Raw genomic sequence first — 23,630 nt, 5'->3', positions numbered from 1 at the left:
AAACAAGCTACGGGGATAGATGACAGCAGCCTCGGGTTTCCTGATGAAGAGAGACATCTGTGCAAGTCAAACTATAGGAAGAGGGCATGGGCATGTGTGTGACAGCAATGATTAACATCTACATGAATGGGAACATTGCATATTGGGGAAAGGGGGGCATCCCAGGAATAATCCATTATACATCAGAGAGAGGTGGAGCGGAGGACCAGACCTGAGCACACACTGGTTCCTCCCTCTGTGACAAAGAGGCGAGCAGCAGCTGGTGTAGGGAGGAGGGAGTCAGCTGAGAGAGGGGAGGAAGCATCATATGATACAGAGGAAGGAGCTGGATGAGTGTGACATTGTATCCCCGGGTGCAGGGATCTCCTGTGTAAGGTAAGAGCCTCTATTGTCACCATCTACGTTGCATACAGACATGACCGACATACCCTTTAAGTGTACTGCACTGGGCGCAGTTTAGTATAGCACAACATCTGATATATATAATGTGTTGTGCATGTAGACAGCATGTCTCCTGGGTCTATGAGCTCCAGCTTCCTGTTTCTAACCATGTGCTGTGTTATACAGCCATCATACACTTGTACATACAACATACTTATTATCATGTAGAAGCCATTTTATTGCAGCATGCCACCCTATGACCTCTGGTCAATGCATGGTCCTTATCCGGCAGCACAAAGAACATACGTATGTTCCTGCAGTTAAAGGCATGGTTTAGGATTACAGGTGAAACCTTCTATATGAAAGGCAGAAGGTTAACCCAGTGGTGGGCAACCTTTTTTTTCAACTGAGCCAAATCTCGCCAAAACCATGATTGAAATTTATTTTGAGAGCCACATTTTTAAAACTGAAAATACATCTCCCATATAGTAATTCATCCCCCATAGTAATTCATCCCCCATATAGTAATTCATCCCCCATAGTGTAATTCATCCCCCATAGTGTAATTCATCCCCCATAGTAATTCATCCCCCATAGTAATTCATCCCCCATATAGTAATTCATCCCCCATATAGTAATTCATCCTCCATATAGTAATTCATCCCCCATAGTAATTCATCCCCCATATAGTAATTCATCCCCCATAGCAATTCATCCCCCGTATAGTATTTCATCCCTCGTATAGTATTTCATCCCCCGTATAGTATTTCATCCCCCGTATAGTATTTCATCCCCCATATAGTATTTCATCCCTCATATAGTATTTCATCCCCCATATAGTAATTCATCCCTCATATAGTATTTCATCCCTCATATAGTATTTCATCCCCCCATATAGTATTTCATCCCTCATATAGTATTTCATCCCCCCATATAGTATTTCATCCCTCATATAGTATTTCATCCCTCATATAGTAATTCATCCCTCATATAGTATTTCATCCCCCCATATAGTATTTCATCCCCCCATATAGTATTTCATCCCCCCATATAGTATTTCATCCCTCATATAGTAATTCATCCCTCATATAGTATTTCATCCCCCCATATAGTATTTCATCCCCCCATATAGTATTTCATCCCTCATATAGTAATTCATCCCTCATATAGTATTTCATCCCTCATATAGTATTTCATCCCTCATATAGTATTTCATCCCCCATATAGTATTTCATCCCCCCATATAGTATTTCATCCCCTCATATAGTATTTCATCCCTCATATAGTATTTCATCCCCCCATATAGTATTTCATCCCTCATACAGTAATTCATCCCTCATATAGTAATTCATCCCCCATATAGTATTTCATCCCTCATATAGTATTTCATCCCCCCATATAGTATTTCATCCCTCATATAGTAATTCATCCCCCCATATAGTATTTCATCCCCCCATATAGTATTTCATCCCCCCATATAGTATTTCATCCCTCATATAGTAATTCATCCCTGATATAGTAATTCATCCCCCATATAGTATTTCATCCCCCCATATAGTATTTCATCCCTCATAAAGTAATTCATCCCTCATATAGTATTTCATCCCCCACAGTACTATTCCCCCCCCCCCCCTTCTAGTAAGCCAAGTCCCCCGTGTCAATTCACTTACCTTTTGCGTTCCTCTCGCTGTCTTCCCGCGCCGTTCGGGTCTTCAGGGCGGACTGTGAGAGGAGCCTAGCTCCCCTCCCCTCACGTTCGGCACGCTGCCCCGCCTACACACATCCTGACAGCCACATCCGCAAGCCGGATTAAAAGGTCCGCGCGGACTTTTGGGGCTGCCAACCGAGAGGAGGCAGGGGAGCGGCCGACCGAGAGGAGGGAGGGGAGCAGGCGCCCGGCACACAGAAGAGCCGCATTAGACTGGGTAAAGAGCCGCATGTGGCTCGCGAGCCGCGGCTTGCCGACCACTGGGTTAACCCAATGGAGATCTCGGATGTAATGGTGGCATAGAGATGTTTAGGGATGTTGCCCTTGGTTACCCACCTTCCACCTGTCATTTTTCCAAAACAGGTTAGAAAATGGAGTAGCATCAAATGGGTTGTTCTTGCCATCAGCATCTCCACCTCTTGTAGGGGCGGACTGACCATTTGGAAACTCGGGCACTGCCTGAGGGCCCAGGGTCAGTAGGGGGGCCCATGAGATGACCCTGGTACCTCTTTCATAGGCTTTTTGGAGTTTGGGCAAGGACACAGGGGCCCCATGATCCCCTATTGCCCGGGGGCCCTATGAGTTGTCAGTCCGCCCCTGGCTGTGTCCAGGATGATGCTGGCAGGAACAACCTATTTGATGCTACTCCTATTTTCTGCTTTGGAAAAATGACAGGGGGAAGGTGGGTAACCAAGGGCAGCACCCCTAGACATCCCTACACCACCATTATATCCGAGTTCCCCACTGGGATAACCTTCTGCTGTCATATACAAGGTTTCGCCTGTAATCCTAAACCATGCCTTTAACTGCAGGAACATATGTACTGTATGTTCTTTGTGGAACATATCTTTAGGGCCAGTTCATACTGAGGAATGCACTGTGTGTTCTGGTGCGATTCGTATGCAGGTCTGTGCGATGCGATTTCAGCCCCGTTCATTTTGAATGGGCTGAAATCGCACCACATAGCAGCAAAAGTAGTGCATGCAATACTTTGCAAACTCCCTGTACCCACATCAGATGCTACTTTGGACCATGCGACCCGGTGCAGGCAACCGCACTGTGTTTGCATCCTGCGTTTGGGGTGTTATCAACTTTATATTGATATCTTCTGCAGATTGCATTTGAAAGTGCAACACAGGTTTCCCACACCATGTTCTGGTGTGAACTGGCTTCAAAAGTACACTTGTTGCAAGGGAAGTATTTAGTCTAAGGCTCAATTCACACGTTCTCCATACAGATCATTGTAAGTAGCAAGGGCGGACTGACCATTTGGAAACTTGGGCACTGCCCAAGGGCCCGGGGTCAGTAGGGGGCCCCATGAGATGCCCCTGGTACCTTTTTCATAGGCTTTTTTGAGTTTGGGCAAGGACACAGGGGCCCCATGATCCCCTATTGCCCGGGGGCCCCATGAGTTGTCAATCCGCCCCTGGTAAGTAGTCACAGTCACAAATCGTTACAGCCACCGTCAGCCTGTCATTGCATTGTAGGGGCTCAGAGGCCGCACTTCTGTCAATCCCAGCCACAGGAATTCACATACTCTTGCCGCTCAGATTTCACAGAATGAGTAATAAAACGAAGGACCGATCATTCGATTTTCACATAAATAGTGTACCTACTGTGACCGGAGATATTCCTGCCACCATTGAAACTGAGTGAATGAACATGTTGGAAATTATTTTTAGAATGAACGATTTTGTAATTGTTAAGCCCCGGTTCACATATATGCGGCCATGCGGGCCGTGTTTTGAGCGGGCACGAGAGCCCATTCATTTGAATGTACCCCCGTGCTCTGTGACATGCAGGGAAGGAGTCCCTGCACTCCTTCGGAAACCACAGCCTGCACGGGAACCTTGGTTCCCAGTATGGCTGCGATTTCCATTGCAGGGTGGCTTGCCATTAGAATTAATGACACCCGCCCGCGGGTCTGCATTCTTTGTGTGGGTGGCTGCATGGATTTTCGTGCAGATCCACAGCGGCACCACCCGCTCATATGTGAACCTAGCCTAATAGAAGACTCATTGGAGGAAAAAAATTAAAATGAAATTCGCATGAGCTACTTCCGTCTATGAAGAAATCAATCGAAAAAAAGATGTGTCTATGTTGACAATGATCAGAAATATGTTGTTATTTTGCTGCACAATGAAACCATTATGGGACTATTGCTTTTGATATTCGTTCCAACAATCGTTCAATTTTCTACTCATCTAAGGCCTGCTTTAGGCCTATGGTACACTTGTAAACCTGTCAATGGTGACAACCCACCAGCCACAGGATCACTATAGAGGGAATATAAATTACTCACCTGTTTTCACAGCGTCACTTCCTCATTGTTAAGAATTTAGCAGTTTTTCCATCAGAGGGCGACAGGATTGTAAGTGTTCTAAAGACCTTTTACTGACAACCTACTTCTGAAAATGGTAGTCGCCTGGTTGTTCTACTGATCCTCTGGCTTAAGTATCTACTGATCCACTAATCCAGGACAGGACAGTCAGAGCTCTTGATCTGCCTACCTGTGCCAGGTCAGGGAAAACCAGCATGAAAGTCCAGCAACAAGTATTAAGCTGGCCATCAATTAATCAAATTCAGTTGGTTTAGCAAGGACTTGCCAAATGTCAATCCTTGTATGAGCAGGCTGGTTCTATAGAAGTCAATCAGTAGACAGTCTGTTGGGTTTTTCCTGATCGATCAGTACAGCCGGCAGCACTGATAAGTGTATTCTGACGGCTGGGAATTTATGAATTGTGTATGGGCTTTCATTGGTAGCCTACATATATTTCTCATAACAAGTTTCCTGTAATGAAAATTCCATTATAACTGACTCCTTCTGTAAAGATTTAATGGAGTTCCTTCTGCCGTAGTTCTTGGACCCTTGCAGAAATAACTTTTCTCTAGGAGTGCCACTGCTGGACAACATAAAAATTGGGGAATAGGGAGAGCTGTGATGGTTGGGGACCCTGCATGTTTCTACTTGGGGAAATATTTTGCTGTGGAAACCCCCTTGAATCAAACAGCCTTCCAGTGAAAAACTGGATTGGGTTTTCACTATGGTGCTGTGGTAAGGCATAAGTTACAACGTGCTTTACAGCAACGCACAACAGCACACATTAAATGTGTTATTGCAGTGGCATGCAGTCTGAATTACATCCCATCGCCCTTTTGAACAGATGTGTGTTGCAGCACCTCTGTACCCATTTGATATTGGGCAGCTGAGGGGCAGTAAAAATTAGCCCCCCTCTTCCCCCAGCCACTGACCTAAAAGGTAAACTACAACCAAAGGAATCAGTTTAAAAGCGGTAGCCATGATGCTTTGCGTTGCAGCCCCCTACAAATTTGGCAAATTTAATGTGGCATGTCAACCTGACAGGCAGCAGTGCCTATAGAATTCAGTCATTCAAATCAATGGACCTGTATCACAACCATAAACCTAACATCTGACCTCATTATAAATTCCCATTCAGCATTAAAAAAGAAAAAAGGGCATTCAGGAGACAGCAGGATTGATTTTCAGAGTATTGGCTTGTGTCAACATAGCCAATATGAGCAGAAATCATCCTAATGGGGACAGATTATAAATTAAAACCTGACAGAGGTACTATGACTTCCCTTTTTTACTGAGAAAAAAGTGTGTTGTTGCAATCTATGTCGCCGCTGGACAGATTTGTCATCACTTTCCGCCTTGGATGAAGGGGACATAGATTGCAAACACAAACCTGACAGAGGTTCTATCACTTCCCTACTTGATCCAAAATAAAAAGAAAAGAAAAAAAAAAAGTTTGGGTTGGATCTAGGCTTCAAAGAACATATTTATTTGAAATAAACTGTGCTGAATGTGAAAGTGACATTTTCGTATCAACATTTACTTAGCTTGCGGGCTGGGCACCATCGGCTTATTGTTGACTAGTCAAACACCAGAGAACACATTACAAATCTATGAAAATATTTTATTGGTATGATATAGTTTTCATATAGTGCTTTTGTTTTTTGGAATTATATGTGAAAGTAAAACACTGTGGATATGTGGAAGAGGACCTGTCATATAACACAGTAAGGTCTACCAGTAACAGTTGCATAGGATAAGTTTGTTCTGACATGGAAAATATTAGGTCAACATAGTCTTGAAAAATGTTCATAATAAAATCTTGCCCTTCCAGAAGACCCCATTGTTATCTGATGTGCAGGTTCACTGTACAGTGCATGCTAGAAAACTCCTTACTGTAGGCAGTGAAGTGTGGTACCACCATATCTTGGAATATAAAGAGAACAATGGTGACAATGTTCCCTTTACCCCCCACCTCTCTGACATAATTAGTTCCACTATGATGACACAGGGGCCTACAGATTAGGTAAGCCCTAGTTAGCCTGATCAATACAATCCAGTGACATAACTCTGGAACAACACATTTTGTGCACTATATCACTGTGGAGTCATTGTATTAAGCCGTCCGTACATGGATCAAAATTTGGCCAGTTCAGCAGGGACTGGCCATATTTCGATCTATCTACACTATATTGCCAAAAGTATATGGACACCTGCCGTTACATGCACATGAACTTTAATGGCATCCCAGTCTTATTCAGCAGGGTTGAATATTGAGTTGGCCCACTCTTTCCAGCTATAACAGCTTCAACTCTTCTGGGAAGGATGTCCACAAGGTATAGGAGTGTGTCTATGGGAATGTTTGACCATTCTTCCAGAAGCACATTTGTGAGGTCAGGCACTGATGTTGGACGAATAGGCCTGGCTCTCAATCTCTGCTCTAATTCATCCCACATGTGTTCTATCGGGTTGAGGTCAGGACTAGTGCGCAGTCATATTGGAACAGGAAGGGGCCATCCCCAAACTGTTCCCACAAAGTTGGGAGTATGAAATTGCCCAATATGTCTTGGTATGCTGACGCCTTAAGAGTTCCCTTCATTGGAACTAAGGGGCTAAGCCCAACCCCTGAAAAACAACACCATACTATAATCCCCCTTCACCAAACTTTACACTTGGCACAATGTAGCCAGGCAAGTACCCTTCTCCTGGCAACTGTCAAACCCAGACACGTCCATCAGATTGCCAGACAGAGGAGCATGATTCATTACTCCAGAGAACACGTCTCCACTGCTCTAGTCCAGTGGTGGTGTACTTTACACCACTGCATCCGACACTTTGTGTTGCACTTGGTGATGTAAGGCTTGGATGCAGCTGCTTGGCCATGGAAACTCATTCCATAAAGCTCTCTATGCACTGTTGTTGTGCTTGTCTGAAGGCCACATAGTTTGGAGGTCTTTAGCTATTGACTATGCAGACAGTTGGCGACTTCTGTGCGCTTCCACATGTGCTGAACCCACTCTGTCATTTTATGTGCTGTACCACTTCGTGGCTGAGTTGCTGTTGTTCCCAGTTGCTTCCACTGTGTTATAATACCACTAACAGTTGACCGTGAAATATTTAGTAGCAAGGAAATTTCATGGATGGACTTATTGCACAGGTGGCAACCTATCACAGTACCACGCTTGAATTCACTGAGCTCCTGAGAGCAATCCATCCTTTCACAAATGTTTGTAGAAGCAGTCTGCATGCCTAGGTGCTTGATTTTATATACCTCTGGACACTTGGAACACCTGAATCCAATGATTTAGAGGGGTGTCCCAATACTTTTAGCAATATAGTGTATGTACTGGCTGGTTGTATACAAGTTGATCTATCAATCAACTTGTGTACACCCAGCCTGTCTGGGTTTCCCTGAACAAATTATTGCCACCTACTATAGCCAGCAGCACTAATCTTTGTGTTCTGCTGGCAGGGAAGTCTTCCCGCCAGCAGAACACAGTTGCACTATGGGAAGTATTCAGTGTTGATGGGTGGAAGGAAAGTAAATTGCACAATTTATGGCCTGCCTTCATAACAATTTATTAAGTGTATCTCTAGCCAGTTTATTTTTTAGTTTTGGATAGAATGGAGAACTGTTTGAACTCTATGTAAAGGCTTTTTTTTTTTTATTGCTCAAATACACTCCCCAGCCACTTTATTAGGTGCACCTTGCTAATGCCAAAAAATATTCCCCACGCCATTACACCACCACCAGCCTAAACCATTGATACAAGGCAGGATGGATCCATGTTTTCATGTTGTTTACGCTAAATTCTAACCCTACCATATGAATGTTTCAGCAACCAGTCTGCCCATTCTCCTCTGTCATCTGACATCAACAAGACATTTTCATCCACATAGCTGCCCCTCACTAGATATATTCTCTTTTTCAGACCATTCTCTGTAAACCTTAGAGATGGAGATCAGCAGTTTTTGAAATACTCAGACCAGCCCATCTGGCACGAACAACCATGCCATGTTCAATCACATAAATCTCTTTTCTTCCCCATTCTGATGCTCGGTTTGAACTTCAGCAAGCCATCTTCACCACATCTACATGTGTAAATCCATTGAGTTGCTGCCATGTGATAGGCTGATTAGCAATTTGTTACCAAGCAATTGAACAGGTGTACCTAATAAAGTGCCCAGTGAGTGTATGTAAGAAGCAGTAATGGCCCCACATGTCATGTCTATGGTAGTGAGCTCTATCAAACAACAGCTTGGGGTTCCCCAGGGTGCGGAGTCTAAGCTCCAGCCTGCTTGTTCACCAGGGCCCCTGATGGTGGGGATGGACTTAGAGCAGGCTGGAACCAGGTCGCGGCCCCCAGGTACACCCAGCTGAGGTAGAAGGGACCGCTAATAGGAACAGGGTACAAAGGGAGTACAGACAGGAGATCCAGTTGGCAAGCTGAGGTCAGGACAGGCGGAAAACTAGCAATGTCAGGAACGAAGCCGGGGTCGGTACACCGATATACTATAAAGGATTCTCAGAAGACCACAAGGGAGCTCCGACAACAACCATTGCTCAAGCAATGTGGTCCAGTCTGAGCACATCTTAAATAGACAGGCAGACAAGGAGGTGGGACAGTAAGTGATGGAAGGGAAGGACATGAAACCCAGGGAATAGCAGACAACGCCCATAGGTGAGCACAGAACAACACACATGTGAAGGAATCAAGAGCAGCATGGAGATAAGAGTAAACACACAAGAGGCTGCAAGCTAACTTGTGAAAGTACCCCCCCCCCCCCTCTTATGAGGTCTCCCCACTTTTTTTAGGGCCAGGCTTAAGGAGAAACTTCCAATGAAAAAATTCCACCAGACTGGGAGCAGAAACATCAGTAGAAGGAATCCAACACCTCTCCTCGGGACCATATACCTTCCAGTCAATAAGATACAAAAGCTTCCCTCTGATGAACTTAGAATCCAAGATTTGCTTGACTTCATACTGTTCCGAAGTACTCGCTATTGGGGAAGGATAACGATGAGGATGGGAAAACCTGTTGATAATATAGGCTCTCAGAAGAGAAACATGGAAAACATTAGGGATTCTCAGATGTGAAGGGAGGCGGAGTTTGAAAGCAACAGGATTGACCTGGGGAAGGATGGTAAGGGGACCAATGAACCGAGGAGCAAATTTCATAAAGGGTACCTGTAAACTCTTGGTAGAGAGCCAAACCTCGTCACCCGGGAAATATTTGGGACTCACCCGGTAATGACAATCAGCAGCTACTTTGTACTTAGAAGCTGACAGATGTAAGCTCTTGGAAACATTTGCCTCGGAAGGAGTAAGAATAGGAGAACATGACAGGAAGCTGGGCTGGAGCAGACACCAAAAATTGGGATGAAGGGTCTGGTGAGGAGGCTGCCAGGGAGGGCACAGGGGTAGGCGTGAAGGCTTTGATTCGTATAGTGGGCAAGACAGGCTGTGTGGAACAGGAACCTGGGGTAATACAAGGAACAGAGGGCACTATGGGATGTATGGGGACAGGACAGGGGACAGAAGGTACAGTAGCTACTAATGTGGAAACCACGGCTGGCTCCAAAGCAGCTGAAGGGAGTTTTGGGGTGTCAGCATGCAGGAAACATGAATCTGGGAACACAGATGGTACAGAGGTCACCCATCTGAAAGGTCGCGATATAGGATCTCTGAGCTGCAACATATGTAAAGGGACCGAAGATTTGGGCAGCAAAGAGGGTAAGGAACTAGAGTTCGACAGCACCGGAAGGGGACCCGTAATAGGAGTAGGCAGCGGAGCAGCCTTACTACAAGAAACATCTTGTAAAATCTGGCAATGTTGAGGGGGCATCGGAGAGGTGGTGGCCACGGGTACAGTGCGAGGTGGGGACACCTTAGGGAGACAAGTCTGATTGCATTTTGACCCCCAAGACAATACTTGGCCAGAGTTTCAGTCAAGATTTGGTGAGTGTTTCTGCAACCATGGAAGTCCAAGAATGACGGGGCTAGAAGACTTAGGGAGGAGCAGGAAGGAGATTTCCTCACAATGAAGAATGCCAACCTGCATAATTACGGAGGAGGTCCGGAAGCGTAGAGGTCCTAAGGCCAAAGCAGAGCCATCAACTGTAGATACTGATTGGGGAGTCGTCAAGGGGACAAGAGGAATGCCCAATTCAGTGGCCAAAGATTGCTCAATGAAGTTCCCGGCTGCCCCAGAGTCCACATAAGCAGAAACCTGGTAAGTATTTAAGGCCCAATGAATGGAGACAGGTATGGCAAATTGAGGGAAGGTGGCAGAATTCAGGTTCACCTCCCTCAGTGACCCAGACCAGAGTTTCCCGTTCGGACAGAACATGACTTAATTACTTGACCCTTAGCCCCACAAAAAAGGCATAGACCAAGTCTGAGGCGACACGATCGCTCTTGTGGAGTAAGGTGTGTTCGGCCTAACTGCATTAGTTCAGGAGATTTTTGGAACACAGGAGCAAATGAACCCACTGGGGGGGGACGTGGAGCAGACTTTTCCAGATCTCGTTCCTGAAAGCGGACATCGATTTGGATGCTAAGAGCAATCAAGTCATCTAGAACAGTGGGTATGTTTCTTCCAGCTAATTCATCCTTAATACAGTCCGCTAGACCTTGCCAAAAGGTTGCAGAAAGGGCCTCATTATGCCATGCAAGTTCCGAAGCCAAGGTGCGAAACCGAACTGCAGTCTACCCAACCGTCATGCTACCTTGACGTAGCTGAAGAAGGGCTTCCACAGCAGATTAGGTCCTGCCGGGCACATCGAACGTTTTCTGGAGAGCTTGCTGGAAGGCTGGGAGACTGGGGATAGTGTGGTCTTGACGCTCCCACAGTGGAGAGGCCCAAGCCAGTGCATCACCTGAAAGGAGGGAGATCATGTATGCCACCTTGGAATGATCGGTAGGGAAAAGATCGACTGCTAGTTCAAAATGAATCGAGCACTGATTGATGAAGCCTCGACAGGCCTTGGGATCACCAGAGAAGTGAGGCGGTGGAGGCAGCTGGAGTCTCTAAGGATGGTGTTCCACAGGGGAAACAGTGGAAGGTGGAACAGCAGGGGCCGAAGCCAAGAGTGAGGAAGTAGACACAGCCTGTAGCTGGTCTAACCGGGAGGAGAGTTCCTGTAGACAGTGCATAATCTGTTCTTGATAGGTCTGCTGGACATCGACTTTCTGCGCCAAAACCCTGAAGTTGCTCCAGGAGAGGCTGCGGTGTCTCTGAAGAGCTCATGGCCTGAGCAAACTGTCACGTCTATGGTAGTGAGCTCTATCAAACCACAGCTTGGGGTTCCCCAGGGCGCGGAGTCTAAGCTCCAGCCTGCTTGTTCACCAGGGCCCCTGATGGTGGGGATGGACTTGGAGCAGGCTGGAACCAGGTCACGGCCCCCAGGTACACCCAGCTGAGGTAGAAGAGACCGCTAGCGGGAGCAGGGTACAAAGGGAGTAGAGACAGGAGATCCAGTTGGCAAGCCGAGGTCAGGACAGGCGGAAAACTAGCAATGTCAGGAACAAAGCCGGGGTCGGCACACAGATATACTATAAAGGATTCTCAGAAGACCACAAGGGAGCTCCGACAACAACCATTGCTCAGGCAATGTGGTCTAGTCTGAGCACATCTTAAATAGACAGGCAGACAAGGAGGTGGGACAGTAAGTGATGGAAGGGAAGGACATAAAACCCAGGGAATAGCAGACAACGCCCATAGGTGAGCACAGAACAACACACATGTGAAGGAATCAAGAGCAGCATGGAGGTAAGAGTAAACACACAAGAGGCTGCAAGCTAACTTGTGACACCACATCAATGGTCAAAGAGTTCAATTAAGTTTTTTTTACTTTGTGTAAAAAGAGCACCAACATGTTTCGGAGTTCAGATATTACCCCTTCATCATGGTGGGCCTGTGTTTCTTGGAACCCGAAAAATGTCTGGAATCAACTGAATTGTAATAACAGTGGTGTTTAAAAATCAGATACCTTCGCCAGAAGGTTGTGCACCTCCCTCATTTCACTTATCTAGTGTAAAAAACTTTTAGGACTCTAACCAATAGTGTGGCACCCTTACTGCTTCTTGTAGTACATTTAGACACCCTTCCACTTAAGGTGCTCGAAGTGAGAAGTCTCACTGAAGCGATTCAGCTTGATCAATGAGACAGTCTATCACAACATTGGATATTAATAATAGTAGATTTAGAGCCTCCTATGCATGTACCATATAATTTTTTTCTGTCTGGCAAGATTAACCATCTCCTGATGACCACTGTCAAAGGGAAGGGAGATCCACATTTTTATGGCTGTCATAGAGCAGAAGGTAAGGGGAAATCTTCCAACTGGGACACCTGTTTTGGTGCCAACTGTGTCCTCTCACTTTCTGTTGTGTCTCTTAGACAGGAGGTGAAAGTAAATACTACCCAGCAGAACACAGAAATCAAAAAAAGAAAACTCCAAAAACAAAACGGGTTTGTCTAACGATGTACTTTAAAAAAGCCAAAATAGGCCTTCACACTGGACATAGAGCAAAGGAGACCCTTCTTTGTATTGCATCCTAAAAAGTTTTAAAATACTTCACTTCCTAGACCAGTGGTGTTCCACTTTCAAGCTATAGGGCCCCATATAATATAAAACGTAGGGAATATTCAGTGTCCGAGACACACACAACGAGATATAGTGAAAAAAACTATGGGTATACCAGAAGAGATGGTCAGAAACCTGTGGATGTAATTCAAGAGATGGTCAGAGACGGCGGTATAATCTACATTTATAGACTGGAGACCTATTGCATCAATGCTCAATACCACTACCATAATAGGGCAATAAGGAAACCCATATTAGTGTCTTCAGGGGCCCCAAGGGCATCAAAAAAAGTGCCAAGGGCTACAGGTTGGTGACCAGGGTCCTAGACACGTGTGGTTTTTTTTCAGGGTTTTTTTATATTGGCATCAATTAGAGGGTTATTAATTGTCTGGTTTAATACCATGAGGTGTATTGAAAAAATTGTACTATAGACTGTTGGGTAGCAATAGGCAGAGTTTGAATAAAAGTTTCCCAGACGTCAAAAAAATGTTGGAGATATGATTCCCTATGCAAGGAAGCCTTCACCCATTTCATAGGAAAAACATAAACATGGTCTTTTTTTTTTTTTTTACCTCTTATGTACCTGCACCATTTATAAATGGTGCCTGATAATGACAGCTCCTACAGGCCTCCCTTGGCACTAGCATTTGAATGGCTTGCTGTCGGTGATAGCTGGGGTCCAGCACTAAGCTGAAGCGATCAACTCCAGAGCTTCTGATAGTTTTACAGTTTAGATAGTTGTGATAGTTTTTAGAGTGGAAAAAGAGAAGCAAAAGTAAACACAACACAGAAAAAAGGGATGTTGCCGCTTTCTTGTCATTACAGTTTCGTCCCTTCTCTTCATACAGCAGTAGAGCACTGCTATAGAGATCTTTAGCTTACTGATTGCACCAATGGCATAACTAGAATCTTCAGGGCCCTGGTGCAAGAAACCATGATGGTTCCCCCTGACCCCCGGCTGGTGTCCTTTCCTCTGAACCCAGTAGTGGAACGCCAGGGCCCGGTCGCAGGTGCAACCATTGTGACCCTGTTTTTTTATTTATTTTAAATATTTTTTACAATTGTTTTTTTTAGGAGTTCTGTTTGGGGGCTTAGGTGAGATATCAGGAGTCTGGAAAGTAAAGAAAAAAGAAAGCGAGAGTAAGGAAGGAAGAAAAAAAAAGGAAGAGGGAAAGGAAGGAAAGAAAAGAAGGAAAGAAAGAAAACTGTCAGCGCAAACTCTCAGCTCAGGTGCAGCTGAAAGAAGCTAGATAGGACGAGCAGTGGGGCGGCTGCATATAAAGGAATCCAACTCTTCATGTTCTTCCTGCAGCTGCTGAATGCCTGCTTCTCCTCCTCTCCAACAGGCATTCTGCGGCTGCAGGAGGAACAAGGAGAGATTGGTTCCTCTATTAACAGTTTCCCCCGCCTCTCATCCAGGCGTACAGGCCCTTCAGCACGGGGCCGGATTGCAATTTCGACCCCTGCAACCCCTGTAGCTATGCCCCTGGATTGCACCCAGCAATAGATAACTGTAATTGATCTGCTATTGCTTGGGGGGGATCTGAATTAGTTCTCTACTGATCAGATCCAGATAAATTCCCATGTTGCAACAATTACGCCATATCCAGATGACATCTGTGTTTATTGCGCAATCCTCAAATGCCCATGTAAGTGAACACTTTGCAAAATGTTTGTAATCACAAATCTGTGAACAAAGTTGCTGTCAAGCTATCTTGTGCTCTTATCAACCCAACTTAACCTTTTTTTAATGTTACATTAGCAATTTTCGCAAACTGTCTTTCTCTTCTCACCTTCCAGGATGGCACACCTTAGAGGAAAACAACTGTTAAAGTCCTCACCCTTCTTGTCCCTCAGTTTTGATTGTGTTTTTCCCTACACAGCGGAATGTTTGTTGTTTTGTTGAACCAAAAGACCAGGGAGAGTTGGATGGTACCCCTTTGAGGCAGGTCTAGTAACGCTGGAGAGGGCTGAAGTAATCTGCATGCCACTTGCCTCTTGCAAGTTGCCCAGAAATTGTACCAGCAGTCCGGTCACAGGGGAGTGTGAACCGCCGCTGTTGCACACCACTCAACATTCTCAGCCTCTGTCTCCTCTTGTCTTCCTCTGCATGTAGGCGAGCCTGATGGCCAGTTTTTGATAAGGTCAACAACAGGGTGAGGGTGGCAGCACAACCCAGAAGGGGGATGTACCGGAGTAGATGCTTGACCCATGTGGCGGCTGAGGAAAGAGCTAAAAGAGGCACCAGGTTGATACTGTGTGGGCAAGTGGTGCAGTGGAGTGAGTGTCTGCCTAACCACCTCAGATGGAAAAGGAGTAGGGAAGGGCATTGCCAGTGACTGTGGGTAAGAGCACGTTGGAGCTTGGTAAATTCCTTCCCTGAGCGGGGCTCAGAAAAAAGTCAGAGTGCCCTAAGAGGGGACAACAGAAGCTAGTCACCCCTGGCTTTCATGGCCCTGGCCTCTCCATCCTTCCTTTTTGAAAGATTTGGATCCTAGGAGAGGTGTGTGTGAGTGTTTCTGATGCAGTATGGGCCAGCTCTGCAGGAGGGACAGAGACTTGGAGAGGGTTGATTTTGACCACTCTCCTCCTCTCCCTAAGGATGGAAAAGCGAGCCCTGTGACTGTGGCAAAAGGTGTAAGACAACAGGCGGTGAGTACTTTCCTTTCGCTTTGGGTGTTTAGCAGCAGAATCCCTAAGAACAGCCAGGTGGTTTCTGGGCATGGAGATAGCACTCCCTCCCTTAATCCGGGTGCTACTATCCTTTTACCCTGGGGTATGGAGACAAATAGCCCAGAAGCTTCAGCTAAAACCACCATCCACATCTTCTTCCTACTTCAATAGATGCTGTGGTTATTGCAACATAAAGCCTCACTGTAGTAAATTAATAGTAGTGAACCTAGTGAAGAGGTGAGGCCTGCTAGACACTAGCTCCCTTTTGAAGACCCGAAGAGCCTCTTACAGGCTATTTATGCCTCTGAACAAGTTTCTGACATTCTGACAAGGGCTATTGGAAAAGATGATGTGCAGTGATTTGCTGGAACCTGCAGATTCCAGGAGTACTACAGCAAATTTCCCTTGATTAGTGTGTACACGGGGCAATCTGGATATATTATACCAGCTGCTATGACTATGGCAAAGTAGCTCCAAGATGGCTCACTTTTTATTAAGAGCTCACCTTCTAATTGTATCCATACAGGGAGGCATAGTAAGGTGTACCAGTGTGAACATATCCTCTTTCTGGGAATTGTTTGCTATAGGTAAAATCTCACAACCTATTCCTCCCTATATTGCCATCATATTTGTTCTTGTGTAAGGGTTATTTGGGACCTCTTGTGTTTTGAGCTACAGCCCACCCTTTGGCTGAACTAGAAACATAAAATCTTACCCTGCAACCCTTAATTGATGGGTTCCTGGTGCAAACCTCTATACAAGAGCTACATATACGAACCTGCATTTAAAGGAAAAGTTCGCCTTTTGGAACAAGTTACATGTTCAACCCGTTTTTAGGGTGGAATATGTATCGTGTTCCCAATGCTGCAGCTACCCGATTCCCCCTCCCCCGCGACAGAAGTATGGGTAGAAGTTCCCCATACAAGCTGTCACCTTTTGAACAGAGCGCGGCCATGCAGGGCTCTGTCCACACAACCGCGTCATTCATTCACAGCGTTCTGTGAATGAATGGACTACAAGTCCTGACAGCCTTAGTGGCTGTCGGCTTTTAGTTCTCCATGAACTACCACAATCCTGTACGGGCAGGCAGATATACTGACAGTCTGCAGGAGACCTGCATGGCACCAGCAATCTGTTGATTGCTGGTGCAATGGTTTACAAGCTTCTGCAACCAAAAATAATAAATGCACATTTTTTTACCTGCAAAAAAATGTGCATTTATTATTTTTGGTCAAAAGGTGAACTTATCCTTTTTAATGATTGCTTGTTAAGGCCTACAGATGTCTGATTGCCTCCAGGCTAATATGGTGTCCACCTATTCTTCAGGTAGTCTTAATTGCTCTCTAGGACTGTGCTTGGTAAGACCTTAGGATCTGAAAGGCTTGGAACTCGCTCCCACCTGTGTATGGGCTAGCCAAACCAACTCCTACTTATGTCAGTGTATGGGAGATTGGGTGGGTGTAGGACTAGGTATGCAGTGGTAGGGACACAGCTACTACCACAGTGGCGTATTCATCCACCTCAGATTCCATTATTTAGAACTACCCGGGTTCTACACTGGATTGGTAGATGAAGGTTTAGTATACAGAGTCCAGGCTATACCTATGATAGATATTGTCCTTGGTTGAGTATTTCTTAGATGCATACACCATGACTCTGATCTTATGCTTTGTCACATCAGAAACACAGGTAGCACTACCCTCTTAAGGGTTGCTTAGTCATTTGTTTTGGGTTCCCTGTTAATCTGAATCTCTAGTGGCAAACTCAACCTGTGCTGACACCACCGTGCTCCTGTGACCAAAGTAAATCACACCTGTAAAATGGACTCGCAAGTTAGTGTAAACCAATGCGAAGTTTATGTTGGAATTAAAGGTAACTTGGTCAGAACAAAATGACATTGATATATGCAACAAATATAACCATACTTGGAAATTGTGAGCAAAAATAATGACATCATAAAGCAACAATAACTGTTAGCAGCCTGCTTTCAGAAATAATCCACTGCCTCCAATCTGAGGAAACTGCTGAATCCCCAGTGAGTAGAAAACCGCTAACAAACAGGTAAGCTCACTATGGGTCCTCAGAACTAGATGACAAGGATCAGATGTGAAGAAAAATGAATTCTCAGTTGAAATTGAGCACTGTCCCTTTAAGAACACTACAATGTCTTCTGTGCACTTGTTGGGGCCCAGTTGGTATGGAGGTGAGTTGAGGTGTGGGATCTAGTTCCTTGGGAAGGCATTACAAAGATGGTGAAGTAACAAAGGTGATTTAACACTTTTCCTCTTGGTGGTAGCAAATTGGGGCAGGGTGTCCTTTAAAACACTCAACATGGGGCAGATTTGACGTGATGAATAGCAGCAATTGGCATGAATGTCTATCGGCAGACAGCTTCCTTTGTACAGCAAAAGCAAAAGTTAACAGTAATGGCAATCCTGCTCTGTTGAGAAAGGGTAACTTGTTTCAGTGACACTGCTGTATCCTGACCTGCACTGTATGTCCTAAAGTCAACTTCTGCAATGTAGATGTATCTCAGTTAGGCGGCTGCGAGAACTAGGCCACAAACTGAAGCAACTACAGGTAATGTTCACAACTATGTGTAGGTAGATACAGTAGCTGAGGTGGCAAACTATCAATATTCACTTGGTTAGTGGGTGCATGAGTCTCTCTCACCTGATTAAGTAGTCCGGCAGATCATAGCAGTCTGTCTTTCTCTGCAGTCAGTCCAGGGAATCCCTGGCTCAGACTCAGCATCCCGTCTGGTCTCCTGTGGCCAGTTTGGCCTGCTTGGCAACATGGCAGACCAAGTGGTCAGTATGCTCTTTCTCTCTCTCCAACTCTAGTCCCGGGCCTAGTTCAGCCATGAGCACACCTTCTTCCCTTTCAGTCTCTCCCCGCACTCTCCTGGCCAATCGCCCTGGATTTGATATTTATATGCCCTCGCTCACACACTACCTCTCTTGGGAAATGTAGTCCCTGACTGCCCTGCTCACCAGCCTGTTGTACAGCATACAAGTTCCAGAGGGCTGTTCTGTTCATGTGAGTGACCCTGAATGGCAGACCACCGCCATGTAATGTCAATTTCAATGTACTGCAAGTAATAACATTTCAATGGGCTACACACACAACATGTAAGTTTGGTTTCGTCTTTTCTGTTTTATATTGGTTATATTGCCTTAGCTTGCTGCACATCAGAAATACACAACTTTGTAGTTGGTTTGTGTCTTTTTTGTTTTATATTTGCTGTATGACTTTATCCTGCTGTACTTCAGAAATACACAGGATTGAAGGTTGTTAGTGTCTTTTCTGTCTTATATTGGCTATATTGCCTTATCTTGCTGCACATTAGAAAAACACAACATTGAAGGTTGTCTGTGTCCTTTCCATATTATATTTTCTGCACATCAGAAATACACATACCGGTAATTGATATTTGTGGCTTCTCTACTCATATTTGTTATTTTGCTGCACTTCAGAAATACACAACATTGAAGTTTGCATGTGTCTATTCAGTTTTATAATTGTTATATGACTTTATTTTACAGCACATCACAAAAACACAACATTAAAGTTGTTTGTGTCCTTTCTATTTTATATTGGTTATATTGCTTCACTGCACATCAGAAAAACACAATAGTGAAGGTTGGTTCTCTTTTCTGCTTGTTATATCGCTGCAGTTCAGAGATACACATCATTGAAGTCGGTGTCTTCTCTGTTTTTTTTTTTATTGAGTATATTGCTTTATCTTGTGGCAAATCAGAAAAACACAACAGTGAACGTTGCTTGTGTCCTTTTCTGTTTTTGTATTGGTTATATTGATTGATCTTGCTACAAATCAGAAATGCACAACAGTGAAGGTTGTTTTGTGTCTTTTCTGTTTTATATTTGTTATATCACTGCCATTCAGTGATGCACATTATTGAAGTGTGTGTCTTATCTGCTGATATTTGTTATATTACTTTATCTTGCTACACAACAATCAAGGTTGCTTGCGTCCTTTCTGTTTTATATTGGTTATATTGATTTATCTTGCACATCAGAAATACATACCATTGAAATTTATGTATTTTCTATTTATATTGGTTATATTACCTTATCTTGCTGCATATTGTGGAATAGTTACAATAAGTTTTTACCCAGCTCATTTCTGCCTAATTTTAATCCATTTACCGTAACTGCAGGCATATAGGGAACTTGGGTATATAGAGCACTTGTACAGCTGACATACCAGCATTGAGATGTGAGGAAGCCATAGCTGGGTGTTCCTTGGGTACATACCTGTTCAGCCTTTGCGAGCCCAGGGAATAAGCTTCCCTTTAATATATTACTCTTTAGTGGGCTGCCTTTTAGTAATCACTATGAGGGAAAAAAAAGGGATCCACAAGGGTTGTCCATCAGGAAGCCTTTTCTAAATAATTCTCCAGAACAGATTAGTATTTAAGCCAGATCCTTTGTTGGCCATAGTAGTATCCTTGTTTCACAGAACAAGTCTCTGATTAGTCCTTTTTAGTGGTCCTGAGAAGCAGTTATAGGCATGATAGGCCAAAATTGCTAGATGGTTGAGACAATCGACCTTGCTAACCTACAAAATTCAGAGTTTCTGTTTCCATCTTTAAGAGCCCCCTCCACCTAGATCCTGCATCCGAGGTAGAGAAAGCAGGGACATAGGTGAAGCTGACCTGCAGATCAGTCACATGATCCAGCTAAGATACCTTCATCAGGCATTATGGAGTGGAAATAAATTCTTACAGGCAGTAGTCCCACCCCAAGGTAGGCCTTCGGTTACTTGATTATCCTCTTAGGTGTGCCATCCGGGAAGGTGAGAAGAGAAAACCAACAGTTAGACTTGCCAGTAACTGTGCTTCTAGGAACCTTCCAGGAGAGCAGGTCTACTTCCTGCCCAGAAGAAGGGGGGAAAAGATATTAGAGCAGTAGTTGGTAAGTACCTATAAAGAATTATGCCCCTTGTGGACCGGTTTTAGGAGTTACTTTATCACAAACTGAGGGACAAGGGGAAGGGTGGGGGCTTTAAAAAGCTGTCAGTTGATTGTGTTTCCCAGTTGTGCCATCCTGGAAGGTTCCTAGAAATACCATTACTGGTCTTGTTTTTTTTTTCATCCTTTGTGCTTTGCAATGTAGCGTCAAAAGGGGAATAAAGCTCTCCTAAATTAAAGTGCATACATTCGTTTTGACCTTTACCATTCTGATATATAAAAGTCGTGCTAATGTGATAGCATTTTAGCCTAGGTCAGTGGTCGGCAAGCCGCGGCTCGCGAGCCACATGCGGCTCTTTCCACACTTTAATGCAGCTCTTCTGTGTGCCGGGCGCCCGCTCCCCTCCCTCCTCTCGGGCGGCCGCCCCAAAAGTCAGGACTCTGCAGCTAGCCCAGCAATGGGCAAACTACGGCCCGGCGGACCTTTTAATCCGGCCCATGGAGCGTGGCAAACATTGGCTGTCAGGATGTTGGCGGGGCAGCGTGACGAACTCCTCTCCTCTCACAGTCCGCCCTGAAGACCGGAACGGCGAGAGGAACGCGCGGAGCAAAGGTAAGTGAATTGACACAGGGGGGACTTGGGGACTTAATATGGGGGATGAATTACTATATGGGGGATGAATTACTATGGGGGATGAATTACTATATGGGGGATGAATTACTATAGGGGGGATGAATTACTATAGGGGGGATGAATTACTATAGGGGGGATGAATTACTATATGGGGGATGAATTACTATATGGGGGATGAATTACTATATGGGGAATGAATTACTATATGGGGGATGAATTACTATATGGGGGATGAATTACTATATGGGGGATGAATTACTATATGGGGGATGTATTTTCAGTTTTAAAAATGTGGCTCTCAAAATTTGGTTTTGGCGAGATTTGGCTCAGTTGAAAAAAAAGGTTGCCCACCACTGACCTAGGTTGACACTACAGCGGTGTGGTAAATCCCATGTAATTCGCACAGGAACCGCACTGCATTCCTCTACAAGTCACAAGCGATTTGTTTGCGGTGCGATTGGAGCCATACATTTTGTATGGCTCTATTCACACCGCACCCACACCAAAAACTTGCAGGACCCTTTTTTGGTCCACACTAGAATCAGATTGCATGGGTATTCACAGCCATGTGATCCGATTCTGCACATTGTACCGCGTTTTGCGGACTGATGTAGGTGTGTTGTTAACTTAACATACACACCCGCATTGGTTCGTGTGAACGGGGTGCGATTGTAATGTGGTGCAGAATTTGCACTGAAAACGCTGCAAATTCCGCACCGCATCAGTGTGAACCAGGGCTTAATCAGCAGACTTTGTTGAGTATATTTTAGGTTAAATATATGGGGTGCACAAATTCCATGAAAAAGCTACAGGAACAGGCATTTTTAACATTTTGTTACAATTCCTAATAAAATTAAGTAAACAAAATTTATATGTGTTCAAATTTGCTACCAAACTAAGGTCTATCTGTTGCAAAAAAAATGTATAATATATTAGACTATAGGCTACAAATCCCCTCAAAAAATACAAGGTGCAGAACTGAGACATTGTCAAAACGACAAAAAATACTCTGGTACTGAAGTGGTTAAGAGGATTGTCTTGCCCATTTATGACCTTACTTCAAAGATATGCTGCGTTAAATTAGAAAGTTTGGCATTCAAGTGATACTCCTTTATTGGCTAACTGAGAAAACTGAAAAGTTATGTAAGTTTTGTCAGGCATGCCTGATGAAGAAATCAAAAGTTGTGAAACTTTGCATTTTCTGTCTTCTGTGTTGTCCAATAATCCCTTTAACTCTACACATTCTGCTTTCATCAGTGAAAAACACACTACCATACACTGTTGTGACTCAGTAAAGATGTACAATGACAAAAATGGTTACGTTACGTTTCCCTGCATAGTAGGAACCTTTGGAAAGTTCTTCTGTGGGTGAACTTTTAGGAATGTGTACGCGGAAACCTCTCCAGGATGTTTATATAAGAATTATTGTAGAAAGCTTTGGAAGCAAATTCTGTTTACATTTTATTCTATTCTGCCTAATTAAAGTGAACATGTAAATGGTATCAAATGTTTTAGAGTACCAATAAAATAGGCGCAAGAGAGCTTTTTTTTACCATAGTAATTATATGACCAAAGGAGGACCAGCAATGGGCTCTAGAGGTCCACCCAGGTTTGGGGTATAGGTACAATTTCTGTACATCATTCCCTACGAGTGGAATTGTTTGAAGCCTTCCCAATATCAGGAGCTACAGTACATGGGCTCCCAGTGCAGCCATATGCCATCACAGTGATATTACCATGCCCCACCATTGATGATTTCATTGGTGCTCTTGGGCCCATGAGAAAGAGGGCTTGGTTTGTATTTGACAATGTTTAAAGGCTATGTTTTTTGTTTTTTCTAGGGCCAGCACCAAGAAGACCATCCTTTCCTTTCTTCCCCATTAAACCACCAGCCATGATCCACAGCCTGTTTCTCATCAACCCTTCTGGGGATATCTTCCTGGAGAAACACTGGAAAAGTGTGGTGTCGCGATCAGTTTGTGACTACTTTTTTGAGGCCCAAGAAAGGGCATCCGATCCAGAGAATGTGCCACCCATCATCCAGACTCCCCATCATTACCTGCTCAGTGTTTACAGGCATTCCATATTTTTTGTGGCTGTCATACAGACTGAGGTGCCCCCACTATTTGCTATAGAGTTTCTTCACCGAGTCGTGGACACATTCCAGGTGAGATCTTACAATAGCTGTTGCCTGTTATGCCTGGAAGTGTTATATTATATACGGCAACATGTCAGATATCATTGTCCAGTACACAAAATGCATGCATTAAAGTGTTATTAAACCCACAACAGTAAAATCAGTCTGTATATGTTATACCCCTGTGGAACCTAAGGGGTTAATCCTCTGCATTGTGTAAAAATGCAGTTTGATCCTGACTTTTCTGATCCTCCCC

At 44.5% G+C, this 23,630-nt stretch overlaps 1 protein-coding gene across 1 annotated transcript in view; it reads left to right on the top strand.

Moving 5' to 3' along the window:
* Window positions 1-218: 218 nt before the first annotated feature.
* The window catches only part of AP3M2 (adaptor related protein complex 3 subunit mu 2), a 38,535-nt gene continuing 15,123 nt past the window's right edge, over window positions 219-23,630 (top strand). Inside the window, exons 1-2 of the mRNA XM_089670257.1 lie at window positions 219-375; window positions 23,079-23,404. Coding sequence (XP_089526383.1) covers window positions 23,132-23,404 — 273 coding nt within the window. The 5' untranslated portion in view covers window positions 219-375; window positions 23,079-23,131. The remainder of the gene's footprint in view (window positions 376-23,078; window positions 23,405-23,630) is intronic.

The sequence above is a fragment of the Staurois parvus genome, unplaced genomic scaffold, assembly GCF_062004578.1.
Source record: "Staurois parvus isolate SC_StPar_1 unplaced genomic scaffold, SC_StPar_1.0 ptg000088l, whole genome shotgun sequence".
Lineage (NCBI taxonomy): Eukaryota > Metazoa > Chordata > Amphibia > Anura > Ranidae > Staurois > Staurois parvus.
This window is presented reverse-complemented; position numbering and strand designations above follow the sequence as displayed.